Source organism: Haliotis cracherodii, unplaced genomic scaffold (genome assembly GCF_022045235.1).
Source record: "Haliotis cracherodii isolate W230 unplaced genomic scaffold, xgHalCrac1.p SCAF_8, whole genome shotgun sequence".
Taxonomy (NCBI): domain Eukaryota; kingdom Metazoa; phylum Mollusca; class Gastropoda; order Lepetellida; family Haliotidae; genus Haliotis; species Haliotis cracherodii.
Window position 1 is genome coordinate 12,747,036 of NW_027266341.1, and position 20,924 is coordinate 12,767,959.

General features: G+C 40.2%; 2 protein-coding genes across 2 annotated transcripts in view; both read right to left on the reverse strand.

Annotated features, from left to right (window-relative positions):
* Positions 1-3,592: 3,592 nt before the first annotated feature.
* LOC139450810 (uncharacterized) lies at positions 3,593-8,869 on the reverse strand. The gene is made up of 3 exons (XM_071232649.1): positions 8,273-8,869; positions 4,562-4,783; positions 3,593-3,601 (listed from the first exon to the last, which is right to left on the reverse strand). Exons 1-3 carry the CDS (start codon positions 8,867-8,869, stop codon positions 3,593-3,595), a joined length of 828 nt encoding a protein of 275 aa, XP_071088750.1.
* A 9,865-nt stretch (positions 8,870-18,734) lies between these two features.
* Positions 18,735-20,924, reverse strand: part of LOC139449926 (gamma-aminobutyric acid receptor alpha-like) — a 71,409-nt gene continuing 69,219 nt past the window's right edge. The window contains exon 10 of the mRNA XM_071231538.1: positions 18,735-19,278. Within this exon, the coding sequence (XP_071087639.1) occupies positions 18,997-19,278 (282 nt within the window). The 3' untranslated portion in view covers positions 18,735-18,996. The remainder of the gene's footprint in view (positions 19,279-20,924) is intronic.

Below are 20,924 nucleotides of genomic sequence, written 5' to 3' on the forward strand. Positions count from 1 at the left end.
GTGTATATTGAAGTTGTTCTAGTGTTGTCGTATTACGCAAAGTGGATTTTCTCATAGAACCACAAAACATTGTCGGAATTCGGAGTAGACAGTTGCCGGATTACACAGAATGTTTTATATGATAATATAAGGGTTCTTCTGGGACACAAACTGTTTGTCGGATTAGACAGAATGTCGGACTTTACAGGGTCCACTGTATTCATTAATAGCTGTATCATTCACCCATGCATTCATTTCTTCCTTCAGATATGTATAAATATGTCTGTTTAATATATTGTATATATATCCTCATTCATTATCAGCAATACTATGGCTTCATATTTCCATAAAACGGTTGAACTGGTCGGCGTCGTATGTAACTAAGCGGATATTGGTATAACCCAACCCATGTCTAATAACAGTTAATGTAATAATACATGATTATATAGAGTATTATATAGCCATATTATCAAGATAAATACCCGGGACCCATTCGCCATCATAGCTTGGTTTCGGAAGTGACTAAACATCTCTATCTCTCCCATCATTAACGTAGCACACAATCTCTCTCGCTCGTGACACGACTGTGACTGTGACGTTATTTTATGCGTCGTATATTTGCTATCGTATATCAGAGTGCTCTGATACAGAAAGGGTCCCGCGTCCAATGGATCGATTTATCATAATAGAATGGGTATATCCAGATAATACCCCCGATAAATGAGGATGATATTCATGTGAACAACGAACGTTCGACATTGGCTATTCGGGTTTTATTTGTTGTTAAATGCGGAAGTTAGCAATATTCCACTGATGTCAAGGTTGCTGTGATGAATTGTGTCTGGACCAAAGAACTGCCACAGGTTGAAATGAGCGACGTCCCACTCAGTTGGAGTACCACGAAAAGCAATAAGCTAAGACAACGAACCTGGCTATCCGATCCATTAAGTCGCCTCTTGCGACAAGCAATGGACATATTGTAACCCTGGTCCCCGAAGGGTCTGAACAGTCAATAAGGCGTTGGGTTCATTTGTGCTGACCTCCAGAATACTGAAGGTGAGGTAAGGTGAAATGGGGTTTAGCGCCGCGTCCAAAATTTATGCTCTTACATATCGACATGCATGCACACGTGTGCGCGCGTGTGTGTGTGTGTATGTGTGTGTGTGTGTGTGTGTGTTAGAACTAGTCCGAACTGATCCCGATTTATAGTGCTAGCACACCGAGATACCATGCCGCGTTTAACATGAATACCTCACTCAGACACGGTATACGGACCAGTCCTTGTTTTAGCCCCTTTATGCCGAGCGCCAGACAGGATAACAACAAGTACCACCTATTAACGTCTTTTGGTGTGACGCGGTCGGGGATCGAACGCCGGACCTTCCGCTCTCCGGGCGGACGCTCTACCACTAGACCACGGGGGCAGTCATCCAATACTGAAGCATGGCGATGTGATGTGTGCTGTTGTCCATTAACCCCAGTTGCGAGCATCAACCTGCCCATAGGTCTCCTGTCTGCGTGTAATCCATCTAATGAGGATCGGGTGGTTTACGTTTGGGACCGAGTTAACTTCGTGTCATCGTGCACCTTCGGCAGGAACGGATGTTCATGCTATCAACCACTGGTTTGTCTGACCAAGACGAGTTGTTTGCAGACAGCCTTGATAGATAATGTTGTGTGTGACTAAATGTACAAATGTCTTTACAAAGTAAGGTCATATGATTTCAAATATCGCTGACATGTCGTGATGTGTTACTGAAGACACACAAACTGTGAGTGAGTGAGTATGGTTTTACGCCGCTTTTAGCAATATTCAAGCAACATCACGGCGGGGGACACTAGAAATACCCATGTCGGGAATCGAACTCGGGTCTTAAAAATGTAGATACTTCACACTCTTATATACACTACTTTGAAATATTGACGATGTATAAACCCATGTTAACTGTAATGTTTAACAATATGTTGAAATCTGTTTGAACTCAAATGGGACCTTGACCTACTTAAGAATAAAGAGGAAATTCATAAAACAACAATACAATTGAAGCTTCTTAAAGCAAATGATTTTAAAAGCAGCTATTAAAGGTGTAAAAATCAACACTTAGTCATTTGTTTCAGCGAAGTTGATGCAAAGGGGATATATCGAAATTGTCATGAAGAGTGGTATTGATATGAGATGAATCAATTATTATATTTTTACGTCCAGAACTCAGGTCCTCGTCAGATGTAATGTTAAAAGTATTATGATGAATTCAAAAGAAACATGTCTGAAGTACGGAGTGTCGTCCCGTATTCCTGAACACCACACAAAAAGAGGAATCTTTGTCACACGTATATACAACTGAATAGCTGTACCCAGAGATCTAACGGGATCATATAAAAGGACAGTGTCATGTTTTGGTCTTCTCTGAAAATAAGGAGTCACAGCTGCATTGCTGATACTTCAAATAAATATATGAGCTTGTGCTGAACTGATCCAAATTAGAAGATAAATATAATATTTCCGGAGATTGAAAATACCCCGCAAGAAAACACAAATATGAAAACACATGTTATATCATCGACATTGAAAAATACACTGCCGGGCAAAGGAAAGTATACACTTGAAAACTGTTTTGACCAAAATCGAACACACGTTATTGAAACATTTCCAGACTGAAAATAATAACTGAAACACTGCAAACAAGGTCTAAAAGAAAACTATTGTAAATACATCACGATCGAATAACCATTGTTTGTTATAGTTTTAGCCACCATCAAACATGGGTGTATACTTTCTTTTGCCCAGCAGTTTACAGCCATTTACACACTCGTTCTACGTATTTCCCATAGTTCAGAGACAGACATGACGTCATTTTGAAATGATATGACGTCAACATGGTAAGTGATGACATCATAATACAATGGATGACGTCACCTGCTTCCATGACAGCTGAACTCAGTTAGCAGAATGTTGAAAATATAATTACTAAATCGAATTTGTTCAGACAAAAATTGATCAAACTGTTTTTATTTAATTAACGTCTATTTCGCCAAACCGAATGACAAGTTGTTCAAATACGTGATTAAGGAAAACTACTTTTACATTTAACATTAAAATCCATAAAAAAACACCTAGTATGCAATTGATTTCTAAGAAATTACCAAGTCGCGAGCGGTGTGATCAAACTGTTTTTTCGAACATAAAAAAACATTATTAGCATGAGAAGGTTACAAAGATAAACAGTCCGCATATGAATCATGCATGTGAATTTTGAATTATATTTATCTTCAATAGTTACAATGATTGTAAAGAAAGAAAACGAGAACGAAAACTCTCTACAGTGGCATGTTTAATATATACACTGATATGGTTTCAGCGCATACACAAAATGTCAATTTCATGAAAATTACAAGGCATCGACTTTGAACCTCGCCACGGCTATTGCATACTGGATGATTTAACCACGAAAAAGAGAGCAAAAACAGCAGTTTCATTTGTTTATCTATTGCTTGCATGAACTTGTCACGTTAAACCATTTTCTCGTCCATTTCCATCGGTTTTTCAAATACAGCCGATGGAAATTGACACATAACATGTTTACGATGATGAACATTCTTCTCATCTTAACCCCTAATCATCCTAAAAAAAAAAATCAGAATATCTATGAATCTATGTTCTCACATTCAATGACATGAAATATTGCTCTTGAAGACTCGCCATATAGTTATGATAGAAGAGTCAACGAAAGAAACTATGTGGATTCAGACAAAGAATCTGATTCAGCAAATTGGCAACAGTGTTACCAGATTGTACAGTTTGAAATGTGTTCAGGAAATACTAATGGAATAAACGCTGATATCCACGTTGCATTGTTTGTGTTACAGAGGCAGTATATGAAACATACATTTTGAAACCCATTGTTACACACACAGTAGAGATCTTCACATCTCAGCGACTTCGATCCGAAAAGGACAGTTTTAACACATGGTGTCATCACTGAGTTTCAGTCATCCATTCATAAAATATTCACAGCTATTTTGCCTTTTACACCCAGAGGAATCTGTTAGTCGGATAATCGAGTCATATTCTGGGGATGACGTTCATATTTACACAAGCTCACTTCTTTGGATGACATGAAAGATATAAAACAGATCGCCATGTGTCCGTCGTACTTTTATCGTTGATATATTCGAAGTTCTTATTGCACAATTGATGTTTGATAATAAGCACTTTCTCTTTTTGACAAACAAGTTTATTGCCGAAGTCCATCGCAATAATGACTATGTCAGTCAAGTCTCATGGACGACAGTGTCTCGGGGCTTCCACATCAAGCTCTTTTGTAGGTCAGTTCCGTTAATTTCCTTGTCCTTCAAGGGAAGTCACATCGGCTGTCGCGCCTCCCCCCTGTCACCGGCGTTATTAGGTCAGCAACATTTAATCAACCATCCACTCCTGCTTAGTTCCATTGAACTGCTCGTCTTCTGTGAGCTCGACAACAACGTCACAACCTTGAGTCTCCACAATACGTTACACCTTCCATCGAGAATAGGACACCCAGTACACTACATTGAAGATCAAAAACGTCACAGGAAATAATACCCTTGAGGACTTATCAATCTGGCTCACGCTGTTAATGAAGCCAGTCATATCCTTTTTCTTAAAGCCATAGTACACCTTTGTGTGTGTGATGCAGTGGAGACAGTCGCACACCTTGGCAAGCAAGTTCCTCCCAAAGCTACCACCCTTAGCAGATTTCGGCATGTGTGATCCGTCAAGGCCATTAGATTCGAGGTCGGGGCATTCTTGTTCTTCTTCAAACGTCTGGTAGGAAATAAATAAGAACAGACAATGAACACAAGGTCACGGTCAAGGACATTTGTGTAAATATATTGGGGTAAGTAAATGTGCAAATATCAACGGGTGTTGTACCATTAGGTTTATACTCAACTATATATTGTACAATACCATTTCCATACTGTGGTAATTATGATCACATTGAAGATGAATTTCATGGGTTTTTTTGTTTGTGAGGCCTACACCGCTGTAAACGCTCGAGCATTACACATTGTACCCTACTGCATATCACACTTTTACAAAATTAATGATGTCAAAGAGTTTTGATATTATTAATAATACAAGCTTGTATTTATACAGTGTTCAAAATACAAGGAATTGTCATATGTTTTCTCTTTGAGTGTAAAAGACTAATATGCTCATACAAGTAAACCTTTATATTATTGTATTTTGGGCCAGTGAATACTGAATCAATTTGTCAATATTCTTGATTTTCTAAAATGTATCTTTTCCTTGTAGATTGATTTGTTTATCATAACAATTTACCAACCATTCTCGGCGTTCTTCGAAGTATTATTAGGAATATTCATCTAATCAGTTAAAACATGTATATACAATGTCATGTATTATCCCGAAATTGTAAAGCGGGCAATGTGCAGTTTTCGCAATGTATAAACTTAATTTTGAACAAAGATAAGCTGTTAGAAAATAAGGAAAGCAGAATCATTGGACTTCAATTAAGTTCTACAGTATGAAGGGTCAGGTATATTTTCCTTGTTCCCTGGGGAAATTCAGGATGTCATTGTTCTGCGATGTTATCCGTTATGTATAGCCTGACGAGGCTCGTTGTAGCTGGAAGTCCTCGCCCGTAAAGGGATTAATTTAAGTTTTTATGCGTATCAGAGTGGCAGTCCCAAAGTGACTCTGTCCGAAAACGTTTATTTCATTGGTCGGAGCTACTAGTACGAATGTGGGATTGGAACCATGCAAGCGGATCCTGGCACAGACAAGGGATGTTATTCTGCAAGACGAGTTTTTGGATCGTTAGAACACTGGTTCCCTTAAGAGATATTAGGAAAGCGCCCAGACATCTAAATTTGAGTCATGAGTATAAACAAACTCCCTAGGGCATTCCAGTTACATTCACACAGTTGGATTTCGTTCTAGTTTACATACGCAAACAATAGAGTAGCAAGTTTGTTTTGTTAAGACCACTTTTTCCTTTTTCTTTCTCTCTGTCCCTTTCTCTCCTTTTTTGATTGCTATGACAATGAATGCTAGATAGAACATGATTTTAGTCTTATCGAAACCGTGTTCGTCAGTAAGTGTTATTTGTAAATTCATTGTAACGTATTTATGTTTTGAAATAGAATCCGCAAAGACGATTAGATCGCCATGCCACACGTGAAATATCTGTATCATTTGTCGTTCTTTGCAGACAAGACCACACTATCTTTTCACACATTGTGGATTAAGAAACATTTCATAGCAAACACCAATACTTCATATATTGGCCATCGAATTTACATTTGCGGCGAAAACCTTCGGGTTGTAAAGGCTTTCATTTAATTTTCTCCAAAACTGTGAACACAAGAATGAATAGACCTCACTAGAGGGAACTGGAAACTTTATGTTTCACGCCTATTGATCATGCTGACAAAGAACTCGACACATCCAAAACATCAGGAATACGTGAAACATGTGTAGCTGTATTAATTCAAACGTACAGTTCTGTGTTGTGTGTATACAGGTTAATATGTGTGTATTGATGTTGATCAGGTATATTTTAGGGTGCAAGTACGATATATGGACAGATGCGTGATATGGTAGATACATAATTACACATGTACATATGAGTAGGTGGTTGAGATTGAAGCGTAGAAATATACTGGATGCATGGTTGATGAATGACGATGGAGTCTGGATTTATAGATGGCGGAAAGGTGGATGGATGGAAAGATGATGGATGAATATGTGGGTGAATAATAAAAGGGTTGATACATGGATGTTGGATAGAGGGAGTGAGTAAGTTGGGTTTAAAACCGCTTTTAACAGTATTACAGTTATATCGCGGCGTGTCAGCTTAATGTGTGAGGAAAGGTTGAGGTTTAACCCACGAGCACGGGTATGGTGCTGACAAACCTTGAAACATAATCGGGGCGAACCGGGATTCGAACCCACAATCATAGGTTTCTGGCGTGCCCAAGGGACGCAACTCTCCACAGCGAATCGTGGCGCCTTAGACGACTTGGCCACCCACTTGTGCTGATGATGTTTGGTGGGTGGATGATGTTTGGTGGTGGATGATGTTTGGTGTGTTGATGATGTTTGGTGGTGGATGATGTTTGGTGTGTGGGTGATGTTTGGTGTGTGGGTGATGTTTGGTGTGTGGATGATGTTTGGTGTGTGGATGATGTTTGGTGGGTGGATGATGTTTGGTGGATGGATGATGTTCGGTGGACTGATGATGTTTTGTGTGTGGATTATGTTTGGTGTGTTGATGATGTTTAGTGGTGGATGATGTTTTTGGTGTGTGGAGGATGTTTGGTGTGTGGATGATGTTTGGTGGTGGATGATGTTTTGTGTATGGATGATGTTTGGTGTGTGGATGATGTTTGGTGTGTGGATGATGGATGGTGGATGATGTGTGTGTGGATGATGGTGGGTGGATGATGTTTGGTGTGTGGATGATGGATGGTGGATAATGTGTGTGTGGATGATGGTGGGTGGATGATGTTTGGTGTGTGGATGGAGGATGTTTGGTGTGTGGATGACAGTTGGTGTTTGGATGATGTTTGGTGGGCGGATGATGCTTGGTGGGTGGATGATGTTTGGTTGGTGGATGACGGTTGGTGTGAGGATGATGTTTGGTATCTGGATGATGTTTGGTTGGTGGATGACGGTTATTGTGAGGATGATGTTTGGTATATGGATAATGTTTGGTTGGTGGAAGACGGTTATTGTGTGGATGATGTTTGGTGTCTGGATGATGTTTGGTGTCTGGATGATGTTTGGTTGGTGGAAGACGGTTGGTGGGTGGATGATGTTTGGTGTTTGGATGGTGTTGGTTGGTGGTTTGCGGTTGGTGTGTGGGTGATGTTTGGTGTGTGGATGATGTTTGGTGTGTGGATGATGTTTGGTGGGTGGATGATGTTTGGTGGATGGATGATGTTCGGTGGACTGATGATGTTTTGTGTGTGGATTATGTTTGGTGTGTTGATGATGTTTAGTGGTGGATGATGTTTTTGGTGTGTGGAGGATGTTTGGTGTGTGGATGATGTTTGGTGGTGGATGATGTTTTGTGTATGGATGATGTTTGGTGTGTGGATGATGTTTGGTGTGTGGATGATGGATGGTGGATGATGTGTGTGTGGATGATGGTGGGTGGATGATGTTTGGTGTGTGGATGGAGGATGTTTGGTGTGTGGATGATGGATGGTGGATAATGTGTGTGTGGATGATGGTGGGTGGATGATGTTTGGTGTGTGGATGGAGGATGTTTGGTGTGTGGATGACAGTTGGTGTTTGGATGATGTTTGGTGGGCGGATGATGCTTGGTGGGTGGATGATGTTTGGTTGGTGGATGACGGTTGGTGTGAGGATGATGTTTGGTATCTGGATGATGTTTGGTTGGTGGATGACGGTTATTGTGAGGATGATGTTTGGTATATGGATAATGTTTGGTTGGTGGAAGACGGTTATTGTGTGGATGATGTTTGGTGTCTGGATGATGTTTGGTGTCTGGATGATGTTTGGTTGGTGGAAGACGGTTGGTGGGTGGATGATGTTTGGTGTTTGGATGGTGTTGGTTGGTGGTTTGCGGTTGGTGTGTGGATGATGTTCTGGTGGACCGATGATGTTTGGTGGGCGGATGATGTTTGGTGGGTGGATGATGTTTGGTGGGTGGATGATGTTTGGTGGGTGGATGATGTTTGATGTGTGGATGATGTTTGGTTGGTGGATGACGGTTGGTGTGTGGATGATGTTTGGAGGGTGGGTGATGATTGGTCGATTGATGATGTTTGGTCGATGGATGATGTTTGGTGGGTTGATTTTGATTGTAGGTTGATATATGGATGGGTAGATAGGGTTAGCTGTTTGCCTGAGGACCATGGCAGTCTCATGGAATTACTCAAACCAACCTCTTACAGGAATAAGGAAACGTTTACCTCTTCAAACACACTGTCCTCTTCGTCCTCGCTTGACTCGTACAGTAGAGGTTCCCCGGTGCCGTATTTGGTAAAGTAATGGACGAAGGCGAACTCTAGTATGGTGGCCAAAACAAAGGCAAAGCACACAGCTACATACATGTCTAGGGCCGTGATATAGGATATCTTAGGAAAATCAGTCTTGTTTTCAATTCCACAAATCGTCATGGTCAAAACAGTTGTTGTTCCTGAAAAATAGATGAGCAATGTGGATATGGATGTGTTTACTAATGGTAAAGTAACGACACTGTTATAAATGCTATACCACGGTAACCATGAAGCTATACCATGTAACTCATATACCAAAGCCCAAGCTTACATGCAATGCTTGAAAGGGGGGCTAGGCCTATCCCCCCGGGCAGGTACCCCTATCAACTACCCCAGGAGGGCTAGCACGGGGAGGTGGGGTAGACCTGGGGGTAGATGACCTTGGGGGTGGGGAGAGAGAATAGGCCAGGGACCAATAGACTGTGGGCCAGGAGGCCTGAATAGGGGAGGGGGCGAGGCATTGTAGTGGGGTAGGGGTGGGGGTTAACGCCGTCTTTCAAAGTATTCGAGTGATATCATGGCGTGTTACCTTCATGTGGGAGGGAAGGCCATAGGGATACTAGTCTCTGACGGTTCACCACTTTGGTGAAACCCACAAGCACGGATATGGTACAAACCAAGAGACATTATCGGGCGGACTGGGAATCGAACCTGCAATCATAGGCTTCTGGCGTGGTCAAGGGAAGCAACACTGCACTGCGAATTGCAGTGCCTAAGACTGTCCCCAGGTAAAAAGAGTGAGTGAGTGTGTTGGGTTTAATGCCGCTTTTAACAGTATTCCAGTTATAAGGCGTGTCAGCTTAATGTGGGAGGAAAGCCCGAAGTGGTGCAGGTCTAAGACGTTTACCACTTTGGTGAAACCCACGAGCACGGGTATGGTGCTGACAAACCTAGAAACATAATTGGGGCGAACCGGGATTCGAACCCACAATCATAGGTTTCTGGCGTGCCCAAGGGACGCAACTCTGCACAGCGAATCGCGGCGCCTTAGACGACTGGTCCACCCGTGCCCCCTCCAGGTACAAAGAGTACTATGAGTAAGGAGGGACATGCTGACTGCACACCAAGCGGATCATGGTAATAGTGTTGAAGGCTTCATGAATTGTTCCGCCACTATTCGTTTCAAAGTACAATAGACACTACGAAGACACTAGCGGCATGCAGTTTGACGGAGATTTGTTTGGTTTGTGAGAACATACTAATGATGAGGTTCACTAAACTGGCGTGTATGCATTTCCTCCAATCATCCATGCGTGAAGGTTACAGATCAAAAATTACAGCCGACCACAGATATCGTCTAACTGATCACTGCCATAACGGCAATGGTATTAGGTGTTCGCCCACTGTCAACACACAGATCACTTACATAAACACATGGTTGTAGGTGTTCACACACTGTCAACACACAGTTCACTCACATAAGAGCATGGTACTAGGTGTTCACACACAGTCAACACACAGTTCACTGATATAAAAGCATGGTACTAGATGTTCACACACTGTCAACACACAGTTCACTGACATAAAAGCATGGTACTATGTGTTCGCCGACTGTCAACACACAGATCACGGATATGAACACATGGTTGTAGGTGTTCACACACACGTGTTGACACGGACATAAAAGCATGATACTAGGTGTTCACACACTGTCAACTCACAGTTCACTGATATAAGAGCATGGTACTAGATGTTCACACACTGTCAGCACAAAGTTCACTGATATAAAAGCATGGTACTAGGTGTTCGCCCACTGTCAACACACAGATCACTGACATAAACACATGGTTGAAGGTGTTCACACACTGTCAACTCACAGTTCACTGATATAAGAGCATGGTACTAGATGTTAACACACTGTCAACACAGAGTTCACTGATATAAAAACATGGTACTAGGTGTTTGCCGACTGTCAACACACAGATCACTGACATAAACACATGGTACTAGATGTTCACACACTGTCAACTCACAGTTCACTGATATAAGAGCATGGTACTAGATGTTCACACACTGTCAACACACAGTTCACTGACATAAGAGCATGGTACTAGATGTTCACACACTGTTAACTCACAGTTCACTGATATAAGAGCATGGTACTAGATGTTCACACACTGTCAACACACAGTTCACTGATATTAAAGCATGGTGCTAGGTGTCCGCCCGCTGTCAACACACAGATCACTGAAATAAACACATGGTTGAAGGTGTTTACACACTGTCAACACTAAGTTCACTGACATAAAAGCATGGATCTAGATGTGCGCCCGCTGTCAACACAGAGTTCACTGATATAAAAGCATGGTACTAGGTGTTTGCCGACTGTCAACACACAGATCACTGACATAAACACATGGTTGAAGGTGTTCACACACTGTCAACTCACAGTTCACTGATATAAGAGCACGGTACTAGATGTTAACACACTGTCAACACACAGTTCACTGATATAAGAGCATGGCACTAGGTGTTCGCCGACTGTCAACACACAGATCACTGTTATAAACACATGGTTGAAGGTGTTCACACACTGTCAACTCACAGTTCACTGATATAAGAGCATGGTACTGGATGTTCGCTGACTGTCAACACACAGTTCACTGACATAAACACATGGTTGAAGGTGTTCACACACTGTCAACTCACAGTTCACTGATATTAGAGCATGGTACTAGATGTTCACACACTGTCAACACACAATTCACTGATATAAAAGCATGGTACTAGATGTTCGCCGACTGTCAACACACAGATCACTGACATAAACACATGGTTGAAGGTGTTTACACCCTGTCAACTCACAGTTCACTGATATAAGAGCATGTTACTAAATGTTCACACACTGTCAACACACAGTTCACTGATATAAAACATGGTACACGGTGTTCGCCCGCTGTCAACACACAGATCACTGAAATAAACACATGGTTGAAGGTGTTCACGCACTGTCATCACACATATCACTGACATAAAAGCATGGAACTAGGTGTTCGCACACTGTCAACACACAGATCACTGACATAAGAGCATGGCACTAGATCTTTGCACACTGTCATCACACAGATCACTGACATAAGAGCATGGCACTAGATCTTTGCACACTGTCATCACACAGATCACTGACATAAGAGCATGGCACTAGATCTTTGCACACTGTCATCACACAGATCCATGACAAAGAAACATGGAACAAGGTGTTTGCCCGCTGTCGTTACACAATTCACTGACATAATATCATTATGCACTACTAACGTAAAAGAAAGGTACCAGGTGTTCGCACACTGTTATCACAAAATTCACTGACATAATATCATTACTCACTACTGACGTAAAAGAATGGTACCGGGTGTTCGCACTGTTATCACAAAGTTCACTGACATAATATCATTATGCACTACTAACGTAAAAGAAAGGTACCAGATGTTCGCACTGTTATCACAAAGTTCACTGACATAATATCATTACTCACTACTGACTAAAAGAATGGTACCAGGTGTTCGCACACTGTCATCACACTCACTACTGATATACTTCAACTTTGTATACAGTGTCTCCAGGAAAGTGTGGTATTTGCATGCAATTAAATCTTTCGTTTGAGAGCACTCCTTCTCAACTCAACTGACCCACTGGAAATCTCGTGTTTATCACACGTCTCAGCCGTATACCTATATGTACATGCCCAGTGACTGTACAGGTCTGAATCATTGATACAGCTAAGTTTATTACCGGCCTATCTTTTATCTCAATTCCCTGACCATAATTAAACACCAACAATACAGAAAGATCCTCGTCCATCATTGTTTGGGTCTACACCATCAGGGAATATCAAACTGCAATTCCCTATGTACATCAAGCATAGCAGGAACAACCAGGGGTTTTGTATCATGGTAAGCCCCGTGTTGGCAGCTGTTGGCATGGTTCCAGCACCAATAACAGTGGAATGATAAAAAAATATATTGAGCACAAGGAGATAATATTCCTCAGCATGAATAATCTTCGATCCCAAGTGGGTAATAGAGCCATTTAGGACTTTCACACAAACATATCAACACTTTGAATAACTAAAACAAAAGAAGAAATTCTTTGAAATCCTTTAATAACAGATCGAATCGAAAGAAATTCTATCCGAAATTGGAAGATAATCCGTTAAGTAATGCAAAGGAGACTGGCATCGATTTCTTTTTAGCAAAAACAATGGCTACCAAATCGCCTTAATGACTTGGAAAGATTCATCAAAGGTAATGTTGAAGTGCCTAATAGGAAGTTATCTCATAAACTGACTATAGTTCTTAAAAATGTTAGATACTGGCACAAACAGCACCATGATTTACAAGGGTTATTGAATACTGTATAACATAAACGTACTTCTATAATAATTGTATTAGTAATTTTGCTGTCTTTGTTTTTATATATATATTGCATCAAACTGCATTGGTACGTCTTGACAAGTGGTTTGTTGTGTGCACAATCAGCAGACTGATCAATCTGTGACCAAAGCGACAAAACAATGGTCATAAGCATTAACTAAAAGGACAAAACCCTTTCCATAGACATTTCTGCTGAATGACACAGTCCATTGCAGACTTCCGACTATATTAAAAGTGTTTACGAGTCACTATCAAATAGCGATGATAACAGGGGAGCATATCATCCTTTCAAACCGGTGATACCTGTCACAAACACATACAAAGTCAAGTCAATTCTTCACTTGAACACCTTCATCACGTTTCTGCAGTGTAGTATTTGCTGCTTGGTGTATCGCTAATGCTTATGATACATGTTATATGGTTGATGGCATAGTATTTGGTTTGATGACATGTATTCGTGTGCATTCCAATCAATAGCCATGAAGTCAGAGCCATTTTTATTTCAACCAAGAAGAGAGGTTCTGAAAATGTGGATGTGAGACCTCTAATACAAACACATGTTGAACCCCTCCTTGGTAAACAAACTGTATGCAACTGCATTGGCACGTCTCGACGTTTCTTTTGTACAAAAAAGAAACAATTGCATTCTTTATGAAAGTTTATTAAGAGACTAATCAATGACTGTCCAGTTTATTTTCAATTTGTCACCAATATGAGTTTCGTGTATTCTTATTGCACGCAATTAGGTAGATTATATTGACAACGAATACAAAATAATGCATTTTGATTCAACCTAGCTGATATCAATCAACACAGAAGATAGGACATCATAATGTTGGTTCAGGTTTATTTTCACATCCCAATAATAATAAATAAAAGCGACAAAACCCTTGTCATATTTCATAAGAAATCTCTGCCAAACATCCAGTTGTACGATTCCGATTAAATCATGAGATGGGGCAATGAATCACTATCAAATTGTGATGATACCAGGTCTTCGCGAAAAGATGAGGGTATCCTGCCCAACCGCTGGCACCCGTCACAAACACATCCATAGCCAAGCCAATTGTTATCCGAAAATAAACCGGAATGATATGATACAAACCAAACTAAGGGAATTGTATCGGACACCATTTTTGTCACTGATGCCGCATACCGATGACAGATATAATCAAATCTTTAGTTTTGATGATGGAACATTACAAAGTCGGCATTTATTTTTCATCATTTATCAAATGATAGATGTTCAGATGTCTTTGCTTGAAAGGATCACGTAATCATAAGAATAATACCACATCTCGTAATAGCACCGGTTGTCAATTTTTCTTCTTACTCAAATACTCAGACATAGGAATCATGTCATCATTTGATTCACATAGAATTTGATCTACTGAAATGTTGTCTGCAGTGTATAGACGAAAATAATCAAATCACAGCCCACTCTGCAGGATTTATTACATCACATTCAAAAGTTTAAAAATCAGCCAAGTACTTTTCGCTCTGGTAATTTAATTTTCATTCAGTATAATACAATTAACGCTATATTTCTTTCCATTAAAATGCCCTTATCATCGGCTGTAATTGTATTTGGGTCGCGTTAATCCTTAAAGCAAATGGAAAAGAGGCAATACGTTCCGATTGGTTTCCAGAAGTTGTTCTTTTATTTACGTTTTTTCTGCCCCCATGAAACAAGTAACACATGAATAACTAACCCAAGATTTGGTTACAGTCATTGTTATACAATGTAATTTGCTGTAAGTTGGGGAAAAGAGGCAATGGAGGCATCAGTCCTTTCTGGGTACGAGAAGGAGAACTCAAGCAGTGTATGAAGATCTCCTAATCATGTTATCTGCATGGTGTCCAAAACATGTACGAACTGGAGAAAGAGGCATCTGTTTCATTGTGTTTCTATCTTTAAAGCCAAAGACACTAAAACTGCCCCCCTTGTACACATGTAATTCAAAATTAACATATCGTTTTCAGTTTCAACAAAGTCAGTTTTCGAGTCACTGGATTTTCTGGTCCATCACTTGATTGTCTGGTCAAGATTCGATTGTTTATAGGCGCTATTGTATGGCAGGAGTATAGCCGTGTGAAATCAGGCAACAAAAACATACTTTTTACGCAATTTGTAGGAGTGGCGAGTGCTACCGATTACCTTTTAGCGAAGACCTGCTGTCATCATATATTTTCAGTGATCCATTCATATATTCACCGGGGGCACGGGTGGCCCAGTCGTCTAAGGCGCGGCGATTTGCTGTGGAGAGTCGCGTCCCTTGGGCACCCTAGAAACCTATGATTGTAGGTTCGAATCCCGGTTCGCCCCGATTATGTTTCTAGGTTTGTAAGAACCATACCCGTGCTCGTTGGTTTCACCGAAGTGGTAAACGTCCGAGACCTACATCACTTCCTCCCACATTAAGCTGACACGCCGTGATATAACTGGAATACTGTCAAAAGCGGCGTTAAACCCAACTCACTCACTCACTCACTCACTCACTCATATATTCACCACTATTTCGCCTTTAAGCCCAAAGGAATCGAGACTGGTTAATCTCTGCAGTTGACGTTTTGTGTCATATTGGTAAGGTTAACTGTCATATCAAATCAATGTTAACTGTCCACTGTCCACATGTTAACCTTTTTTCAATTGTGAAAAAATGACATCATATTTACGTACTCTGTCTCCTGTGCCAGAAAACACCCATTAGACAGAGACCTTTAAATTAACTGTCAGATGACCCCAACTACCGCAATGCTGTGTCCGAACACTCTGTACTAAAGTAACCTACGGTCATAACGAACTCAAATGGAGAACTGATTTTAGTTCGTCTTAACCGTAGTACGTTGTAAGCATATATACAGCATATGGTCGGGACAAAAAAAATAAGTTCGTTATATCCGTCATTAGGTTAAAAGCTTGTTCGTTATAAACGTAGTTTACTGTACTCGTACGTGTATGTGTAAGAATCAGTATAATCACAAATTGCAAATTATAATTTCGTCATCATATAAAACGTTCACATGAGTGGTGTCTGAACAACAGTTAACATAAAACTGTACATTACAGTGTTTGAATTATATTCCTGCGCGCCTACTTTCAAACATAGCATATTCCACATGCAAGAACGTTACATCAGTGAGTGAGTGAGTGAGTAAGTGAGTGAGTATGGTTTTACGCCGCTTTTAGCAATATTCCAGCAATATCACGGCGGGGGACACCAGAAATGGGCTTCACACATTGTACCCATGTCGGGAATCGAACCCGGGTCTTCGGCGTGACGAGCGAACGCTTTAACCACCAGGCTACCCGACCGCCCCACGTTACATAAGACCAAACTATGTATACATTGCCTTGTAATATACATATAATATAATATGCCTTGAAAATGAGTCATATTCATAGTATTTACTCGTATCTCAAAATAATGAACAATTTCAGAAACCTACACTCAAGGATCATCGGAAAGGGCACACTAATGACACAGGGTGTTACAGAAACGACTCAGTCTGGCCTCCCCAACCGGAACCAGGATATTCGTTTTATTAAAGTTTTCTTTCCAACACAGACACGCTAATCCTTCGACACTCGTTCATACACATTGGTCTGAAAAAACGCATACAAAGATGCCTCAAGACACGCCTATATATTAAATAACCAACAAAATAATAAACAACGATTACCAATTGATATTTTTAAAACGTTACCATTTTCCATTTTGATATGATATTAATCAAAATACAAAAACTGAATAAAGAACGGTGCACATTTATTTCTCGTGGTCGCGACCCCAAAAAGTAAGATAATATATAGAGTCATAGCTTGCTATAACCATAGATCTGTCATTCGGACGATACACAATCCATGTTTTTTTTACATATTAGGGTTGTAAGATGAAAGGGGTACAGTTCATCCCATAATGATACAGCGCGTGTATATACATAGCTCTACACCGTTACAAATTTGAGTGTAAGAGGCGACTAAAGGGATCGTGTGGTCAGGCTCGCTGACTTGGTTGATGCATGTCATCGTATCCCAATTGCGTGGATCGATGCTCATTGTGCCAATCACTGGATTGTCTGGTCCAGACTCGATTATTTACAGACCGCCGTCATATAGCTGGAATATTGCTGAGTGTGGCGTTAAACAACAAAGAAACAAAAAACAAACAAACAGACGCGAGTGATATAGACAGACCGAACAAGCAACATTATTCTCAGGGTAACCTTTTTGTCGGGTCATATGCATTGTCTGTACAGTATTTCAATACATACTTTTCATGTACGTATTGTATCTGGGTCAGTGGCTTAGTACAAGGACTTCTCTCTCTTCATTGTCTGTACAGAATTACAAACAAAGTATCTCCAACAATGATAACTGAAATGTAGATGTAAGTTTCGTTTTGAGTACTATATACAATGAGGATTCTGGATCTGAAGGGCCCTGGACAAGGACTACGCCCTTACAATAGCCAACGTGGGTCTTTTTTGGAAACAACTAAACCAGCTGACACACTCGTCAAACGATTTTACGGTTAATGCATTGGAGTGAGTGAGTGAATTGGGTTTAATGCCGCTTTTAACAGTATTCCAGTTACATCACAGCGTGTCAGCTTAATGTGGGAGAAAAGCCCGAAGTGAGACAGGCCTTAGACGTTTACCACTTCTGTGAAACCGACGAGCACGGGTATGGTGCTGACAAAACCAGAAACATAATCGGGGCGAACCGGGATTCAAACCCACAATCATAGGTTTCTAGGGTGCCCAAGGGACGCAACTCTGCACAGCGAATCGCGGCGCCTAAGACGATTGGGCCACCCGGGCCCCCTATTGCATTGCAGAAATGCCATTCACTCAATATGAAATTTAAGATGAGACCTCTTATTTACACGTTCACCGATCATGTGCCCTTTCAGTTATATAGAATTATCCTTTTGTGAACAGTACGGATAATCATGTAAACGGACACTCGTTACTAGCCACAAGGTGGGTGTAATATTGTCACCTTGACACAGTGAAAGTGCTGGGACTCTTATTTGTGATGCGCCACCTTTGATTCAGTCAATATACTTTGAAAATGGTAAGTGATCTACTTCTATAAGTGCATCCCAATTGCGTACATAGATGCTCATGATGTCAATCACTGTATTGTCTGGTTCAGACTCGATTATTTACAGACCGCCGTCATATAGCGGCAGTATTGCTGAATGCGGCGTTAAACAACAAACAAAAAAACAAAACTCTGAGATGAAAGCAACGTGATTTGATATTTCATTTTCTTGAACATGTTTATGTAGCAGGGCATATCACGTTCCTATATTCTTCCATTCAAGACAACGCAAGTCACACTATTTACACCAATTGATGAATACAAAAATCACTTTCAATCATGAATAATATGAACATATTTGTCTGTTCACATGTCTTCTCAAACAGCTGTTGAGTAGATATGAAGTTCCTTGAATGCCAGAACCTCTGTTAATGTATGAATATTTCAATCATAAAAGCAACAGCAACAAGTCTGCGAACCACGTTTTCTCTACGTCGTGGCCGTTCCATTGAACCCTTCCAAAGCGAATAAAGGTATATCACAAGGACCAATCTCTCCAAAACGTCACATCTTCCAACGAGAGTAGGACACCCAGTACACTACATTGAAGATGAAAAACGTCACCGGAAACACAACTCTAGACGTTCTATCAATTTGACTGACACTGTTAATGTAGCCATCATCAGCCTTCTTCTTGAAGCCGTAGTATCGCTTTGTTTGTGTCAGACAGTGAATACAATCACACAGCTTGGTCACAATGGCCTCCCTGATGCTGCGATCTGCAACTATCTTGTTCATGTGCGTACCGTCCACGCCATTGGATTCAAGGTCGTGGCGTTCCTCCGTCTGCGAAAGTAGCAAAGTCACAATGTAAGACGTACTTTAATATGTCATTGTGAAACTGCTAGTTGGGATAGAGACCTTCTTCCGAATGACTAGGCGTAACAAATAAGTAATGTTCAACTCGTACTCCTTTAGCTCGCTATATTGTATCACTATGGTACCGAAATAAACCTTCAGACCATGTGGGCTAATATTGACGTCCCTGCTTCACGAAACTACGGACATTTTGATGTATTTTTTTGGTAGTTCTGCATTACTTTACGTAGGTTCGCTATGGTAATCTTTCATCCATTTATAAATCCGGGAATCGACCCCCGTCAAAATCTAGTTATTATTAATTGTACATTTTCATAATACAATGATTACTTGTTTGTTGAACCGTTTCATTACTAACCTTATTGTGTACTCTGTCTATTTCAAAGTTACTTCTTGTGAAAACGTTAATACAACTGTTGTGTATCAGATTAACTTGAAAACATTTATGACGTTTAAGGACATTTGAAGAATCACAAATTATTAGGATACGATAACATTTGATAGCTTTGATAAAGCCGGTGTTTCGGTATAGTAGGTGTCACTTCTGACTTTTTTGTCAGCTTGTGACTCTATTGCACCAACTGATCGCTATTTCCTTCTTCCTCAAATTGTAAGATGTCACTTGACTTGGTCTATAAGCCAAGGAGAATAATCCCAAAGAAACCGTTGGCGCCACTAGTATTGAGTAAGATTTTAATCATAATTATTATCAACAATTTCAAGTATTTATGCATAAATACGAATCATGTTACGTCAACGACATCACGCTTAATCACTTTGGGAAATGTGGAATTGCTTTTTAATATCAACTTCATTAAGATCGTCTCGACCACATATCAGGCGGTGAGACTATTTACATGTTTAATCAAATCTAAGACATCTTAATTCGTTAAGCATAATGGTAACCTTGTGTTGCCATTGCCGCACAGATGAAACCTATTGCGATACAAAACCTTCATTTCTAGTTTGCAGAATAGAGAATGGTTTCCTAATGACGAATCAATACATTACGCGAGGGGCATTGTACTTGAATTTGGCGTGTCTGATAGCTGTCTTTGATATCAAATAGGCTCTCTTTCAGGCATGTATTTCTTATGCAGTGTGATAATATTGACAAAGTGGATTTAGAGTGGAATTTCAAAAGACTTAGGTTGGTTAAAAAGCAAACCGCTTCAATAAAGAATAAGTTATTATATGAGACACACATTAATCACATTAGTGTATTTGAATTACCTTTGCATTTAATTCACGTATTGTCAATTCACACTCGTTCGATTAAAAATAACGATTGATGTTTTCAAAAGCATTTTCATATTTTATATTAATGTAAACACATCATTGATTTAACTGGCATACAATACACTACAACGTGGACGTCTTTTTAGCAAAGTCCGCAGTATAACCGCAACATTTACTACGGTAGTCCCTCTATTGTTAAAAAATGGTACGGTGATGAGACAGCAGTAGAAACATGTTGCGTTGTTGTGTATGTGAGTTTGTAATCAAGATTTAAAATATTATCATAGACAAGGAGTGATTTTATAATATGTTAACACATATTTATTATATACATCAGCAAAATGATAAACAAAAGTTCATTTCTGACAAAACTA